The 6619-nt window shown below is 36.4% G+C and overlaps 1 protein-coding gene across 2 annotated transcripts in view; it reads left to right on the top strand.

Annotated features, from left to right (window-relative positions):
• LOC107750444 (LIM domain-binding protein 2-like) overlaps window positions 1-6619 on the top strand; it is a 15199-nt gene that overhangs the window by 1402 nt on the left and 7178 nt on the right. For both annotated transcript variants that reach the window (XM_016565815.1, XM_016565814.1), the window contains exons 2-6: window positions 658-760; window positions 2387-2559; window positions 4142-4264; window positions 6263-6346; window positions 6455-6578. In XM_016565815.1, coding sequence (XP_016421301.1) covers window positions 658-760; window positions 2387-2559; window positions 4142-4264; window positions 6263-6346; window positions 6455-6578 — 607 coding nt within the window. The remainder of the gene's footprint in view (window positions 1-657; window positions 761-2386; window positions 2560-4141; window positions 4265-6262; window positions 6347-6454; window positions 6579-6619) is intronic.

Here is a 6619-nt window from a genome sequence, read left to right as displayed (position 1 = left end):
ATATATATATATATATATATATAATTCTTCTCCCTCAGTAGGTCCCGATTAAACTGCAGCGCAAGCTGTGTTAATATTTGCTTCTCCTGCTGCCGTCGGTGTGTGTGTGTGTGTGTGTGTGCAAAAATAATCCACAATACATAGTACTTTTAAAATATTGCCTACACTCAGAAAAAGCAATGTGAATAAGTGGGGGCAAATAAAATGTATCAGCAGAGGTATGAAATGCTGTTCAGCACACCTGGAGTCATAATAATTTGACAGATACCGCTAAGAGCGACCGAACTATTGAAATGATGACCTATAGAAACACCCCTTTCTCACACTCACACGTTTACAACACACAAAGACTGAAGTGCAAGAGCTATCAAAATGCAGTTTATTATGGCTTATGGGATGCTGTAATAAAGCCCAATACAATCAAGTGAATCTCAATAGCAGGCCAGCGGTAGTTGGCTGGATTTGTGGTGTAAATTGTTGCCTTTAATGGAGAGAGTCAACTTGGGTGTGTGTTTATAATAAACAGAAAGCTTTGAAATGATAAGCACTGTGCCAGGCCTCATTATGGTCATTTTGGGTCATTCAGAGGCCAAGTCCTTCTGTGCCTCTCCTCGGTCTCGCTCAGTGTTAAATGTGTGTTAATGTGTGATCCCACAGGACTGTGATATTCTGTGGTGGGATGCATTCTGCACTGAGTTCTTTGAAGAAGACGCCACACTGACTCTCTCATTCTGCCTGGAGGAGGGGCCAAAGATATACAGTAAGTGTGTGCAGAGCCATAACCATATGAATATATGAGTATATGAACTCACCGAGAATATATAGAGTGTATGAGTTTTAATGGTAGATTCTTCATGTTTTACTTCTTGTCCCCCTATATATCTAACAATTGGTTGAGTCAATGACATGACACACACATTTTTTAATTATGAAAATAAAAACAGTATAAATACAGTACATACATACAGTGACTAATGTTTTTAGTTTCTGGCTTTACATTTATTTTATGTGCACAAAAAAACCCCAGTATGATTCAACTGTCCAAATATCAGAATAAAGAAAAAAAAAGGATGATATTCATTACTGTAATCTTGTATTGTTCTTTCTTGGGAGTTTTTTTTTTTTTTTACAAAACTGCTGCCCTGCTTATTAATATTTTTAAAAAATATTGCCAAAAAACACCAAAACATAAAACATAAAATTATATTGTAGAGAGGATCCCTAGGTCGGTAAGTCTTTTTAAAAACTATTTTAACCTTTTTATGACATGAAAGGTTAGTTCAGGTTATAAAATGGCATGCGGAGTGAAAAACGTTATTATACTTATAAATTAATTAATAATTTATGATATTCATAAAAATACTTTTTATCTTTAAACATTTTTGAAAATAATGATTCAGATGCGTACATTCAAATTCAAGGTGTAAATAAACTGTTATTACGTTTTACTTGACATTTTTAAATTCATTACATTTGTTCAAAAACATACAAAACCACTACAAATACGCCGAGTAAGAACTTGGCACTTTTAAACTAGATTTTTAAGGACATTTGCCCAGTTACATTCTTGAGTTTGGGTTTCGGTGGATTTAGTTTATTTGTTTGTCTGTCTTGACATATTATTTTATGTACTTTGATTTCTTTTAAATGATATTGTTCAGCACAATGGTCAACCATTGTTGTTTTATTGTGCTTTATAAATAAAATGAACTGAACTTGTAAACATCAAAATATGATGAAATTACGGTATACGCGTGATCATAGTAATGATTCCTTATTAAAAATAAAATAAATGAGAATTAGATCTGTGAGCGCACATGTACTTTAAGAAATGTGTAAAATATTTTTGATATCAGAAAATCTCGCTCACTCTTATCTGTCTCTTTCTCTCTTTCTAAGGCAAAGTTTGAATTTAGATGAATTTCAGCCTGTTTAGAGTTAGACAGGGACACAGTTGTGCTGGATTTCACTCATTCTCATTCATTCCTTTTTCACTGTGTATGTGGTGAGATTTGATTGACAGGTCTGGGGTGTTCAAATAAATATGGGCCTGCAGACTTCACACACCTCTACTGCAGTGATTGACAGCTCCAGAGCACTAACTGTTCTGAGCGAGCGCACAGTCTGCTGGACTTAACGCCTGCGGCATTCAGTAGCCTGTTTGTTTCTAACTCTTAGGGGACCACACACAGAGACACACAACACACACACACACATTGACGGTCGCCGGTTAAGGTGTTCGGCCAGTGTGTCGCCCAACTTTGAGTCTCTTTCATCATATGGGCATAAATAAATAAAGATCTCTGCATCTATACCATTGTTTTCCTTCCGTTTGGTAATCAGCGACTGCAACTGACATCTCCACATATGTTTCTCTCACTCCCAGCCATCGGGCGCACCCTGATCCCTCGTTACTTCAGTTCTCTGTTCGAAGGAGGAGTCTATGAGTTGTTTTTCGAGCTGAAACAAACAAAGGAGTCATTCAACAACTCAGCTATTACTGTCGACTCTCATCACTGTACTATGACAACACAACACGGCAAACCTACGTTCACTAAGGTACTGCACGCACACGCACAAGTCTGGCTCAGTGAGCCTTTGCTTCCTCATTTCGAGCACTAATGTATTCCTCATTGTGAATTCTGGGCTGGAACTGCACAAAACAAAAAAGGAAAATGTAACCCCCACTCTCTCCCTCTCCCTCCTGCTCTTTCTCGTTTCTTCCTCACTCTCTCTTTCTCATACACCCTCCCTCCCTCATCCACAAAAACTGCTTCTCTTTTTTCTATCCTATAGCTTTAGCTCTAAAATTGTAGGATGTTCTTGGTGAAAAGTCTGCTAGTTCTCTCATATATTGTCTTTAAGCAAGTATATGCTCTTGCTTATATAATTAGTATCAGATGAATACTGAGTTCCCAAAGCTGTTGTGTTAGCAAAACCAGCATAACGTGTGATTTTCTGAGTGTCCTATGCAATATTCATACGGTACGCCATTACGATGCAGAATCTTTCAATTGTCAGTTAGAGGGAGAGAGAGTTTTGTCCAACTTTGCTTTTTAGTAAATGAACATTTGTGAATTAAATATCGATTTGGAAGACTGTATGTAGCTACACAGATACAGTTCCCAAGTGTGTGTGTGTGTGTACTGGAGGCATTGATCAGAGCGTGTCTGCTGGGATTACATCCCTCCCGTTGCTATGCCAACCTCGCAGCTACCCTCCGTTCCCCCGGCAACAGAATGTTGGGGTTCAGAGTTGCACGCAGAATCCTGCTTGTGCTGAAAATGCTGCTTTAATGAGAGAACTGTATCATTTGATTTGTTTTAAATTAATGAAAAACAAAAAGTAATTAGAAGTAATTCTCTCACATGTTGTGCACTGGTCAAGTCGGTGTTATGATTTCAGAAGATACAAGATAATTAAGACGACTGTAAAAATTATGTCTATGTTCTGTGTGTGGTGTCTTATTATATTATGAAAGTTTTTTGTTTTTTTTAAAAAGTGTTAATTGAATGACAAGCAAACTGAAGGGTGTAAAGGACAGTCACACACATGATGTATACTTCACTGAAGAAAAAAAAAGGTAATTGCAACTTTTTATCTAAAAATTCTGACTTTTTTTTCAGAATTGTGTGATATAAACTTGCAATTGCAAGAGAAAAGTCAGAATTTAGAGATATAAACACACAATTGTGAAAAAAAGTCAAAATTGTGAGATATAAACTCAAGTTATAAAGTCATAATTTATAGATATAAACTTGAAATTACAAAAAAAAATCTAAATTGCGGGATATAAACTTGCAATAAAGAAGCAAGAAAAAAGAAAAAACTTTTTTTTCTCACAATTGCTAGTTTATGTCTCAGTTCTGGTCTCTTTCCTCAGAATGGTAAAACTCGCAAACTCGTAACTGCAAGATACAAAGTCCAATTCTAAGGGAAAAAAAGACTAAATAGTTTCTAGCTCAATAGTAATAATAGTAAACTAATAGTTTATATCTCACAATTCTGACTTTATAACTGGCAATTGCGACTCGTGAGAATTGTGAGGTAAAAAGTCGCATTTACCTTTTTTCTTTTTTATTCAGTGGCGAAAAACAAACTTCCACACAGACCTGATTCTCTTCCTGTTTTTTTCCCACAGGTGTGTACAGAAGGCCGTCTAATTCTTGTGTTCACCTTTGATGACCTCATGAGAATCAAAACATGGCACTTCACTATCACACACTACAGTGAACTCATTCCTCGCAGTGTCTTGGCTGTAAATGTGAGTTACTTTTCATGTGAATAAAAAAATAAAAAATAAATAAAAATTGGCCATTTCCACACAAAATTATATGCTACCAGGATGACCTTCTGGCCAGAATTTGCAGCTTATAACGGAGCACACTGTTTTGAATACTGTATCCCATAATGCAATGTGCTAGATTTGACCTTTGATTCCCATTGCAGCAGAAATATCAGCAACAATTTTAACAGCTTTATCTTGATTACTAAAATAAAATAAAACTACATTTTAAATTTTAATGGACTGCCAAGAGTCACAGCTCAAAAAACAGTAACACTGTGAATATTTTTACAATTTAAAATAACTGTTTTCCTATTTAATATATTTTAAAATGTAATTTATTGCTGTAATTTATTATCAAAACGGAATTTTCAGCATCATCACCAATGATGAAATCTGTTGTGCTGCTTCATATTTTTATGCAAACTGTCACATTTTTAGGGGTAATTTTTGATATAGAAATTTCTTTGAAATATAATTTTTTGTAACAATATAAAGGTTTTTACTGTTACTTTTGGACAAATTAATGTGTCCTTGCGGAATAAAAATATCAATTTCTTTCAAAAAAAGAAAAAGAAAAGAATTTGTCACAAAACTGCACGGGGACACGAAGGCTGAAGATGCATGTGCAGTAGTGTATTAGAGGGACAATCCACAATCACAGTTAAAACAGCATGAGGTCGAACACAATAAGCAGTCCAAACAATGACAGAGTTCAGGGCTGAGGCTAACAGAGTAACCGAGACAAACAGGCTGAACATCAAGAACCAGGATAAAAGGCTTAGAACTGCCACTGTGACACATGCAAGACTTCACAAAGAGTGACTGAAAACACCAGGCTTATATAGGCAGATGTAATGAGCAACAGGTGAAAACAATCAGGCATGAGGAGTCCGGGCAATGGGTTATGGGAAATGCAGTCCAGGGTAGCGTGACAGAGGTATGGGATGGAGTGCCCTCTGGTAGTTATCAAGGGCACTCCAGCTGGTGATCGTGACAATCTCACTGACCCCAAACATTTGAATGGTAGGCAATTTTCATTGCATATTGTAAAATATGCAGTGCTGCTATATAGTTTTTTATTCAAACACAGTCCACGCTTGTGATTTATGGTTTGATTATACCTCCAAGCATAAGGATATATCTTTATTTTCTTACATTTTTAATTAAACTTTACTTTAAATTTGATTAATAATGTACATTTACTGTTATTTTTATTTTCAGACATAACTGAACTAAATATAAGGTCATCTGGCAAAAATGTAGCAACAATTTGAAATATTTATTATTGCATGCTGCACACTGTTTTGCATGCTATAATATGCAGCATACAGTATTTCTAGTAGTAACTCAAATAGCAAATCAAATAGTGGAGAAGCTGTAACTCGATCGCCAGGGTGTGTGTTAATGGTTCATTTTAATTCTTGAGTTTAATTCTTTTTCGCGTGACTCATACTCTCAGTCATTGTTAACATGAGTAAAACACTATTTCCGATACTGTGTGAGTGTTAAATATTATTCTCACAAGTCAGTTTCTCTTCAGATGAACCAAGTGCCGCTTATATAACTGCAGTATTGCTGCATCAGAGTGAAGTTTTTAACTTTTATAGCCTACATTGTGGATTAACATAATACTTTGCATTGTTTTCAGTCAAGAATAATCAAAAACTAATTTGTTGTTTTATAGATAATCTGATTTCCTCAGTTATGTGGGTTATGTTCACCGTGAATTTGTTTGGCATGTTAGCAAACTCAGGTATTTTCAGATACCTTCACAGCTAGTTGGTTTTGGTACAACAAAATGCATTTCAGCCCTTTTTTATCAATCAAGGTGAAAGCATCCAAACCTTTTAGCTAAGCTGTCAGGATGTTGCTATGGAAACATATCCTGTAAAGAATTAGAGCTCTATCTGGATGGAGCACAACATAAGAGAGAGAGAATAAATGGACTCGTGTGTCCGTGTGTGTGTTTGTCAGGCACAAGACCCTGGAGCTCTGGAACAACTGTCCAAAAACATCAGTCGAGTGGGACTTACCAACCTCACACTGAACTACCTCAGAGTATGTTTCTATCACGAATGCACACATACAAACACAACCACTCTCATGCCGATGGTCATTTAAATGTGTTAAACGACTGAGTGACATGGTTCTTTTGCTTGTGTGCAGTTGTGTGTGATTCTAGAGCCCATGCAGGAGCTCATGTCTAGGCATAAGACATATGGACTGAGTCCCAGAGACTGCCTGAAGTCCTGCCTCTTTCACCAGTGGCAGAGGATGACAACACCACCAGGTCTCTCTCTCTCTCTCTCTCTCTCTCACACACACACACAC

The sequence above is a fragment of the Sinocyclocheilus rhinocerous genome, unplaced genomic scaffold (assembly GCF_001515625.1).
Source record: "Sinocyclocheilus rhinocerous isolate Xijiao unplaced genomic scaffold, SAMN03320098_v1.1 scaffold1, whole genome shotgun sequence".
In the NCBI taxonomy this organism is placed as follows: domain Eukaryota; kingdom Metazoa; phylum Chordata; class Actinopteri; order Cypriniformes; family Cyprinidae; genus Sinocyclocheilus; species Sinocyclocheilus rhinocerous.
This window is presented reverse-complemented; position numbering and strand designations above follow the sequence as displayed.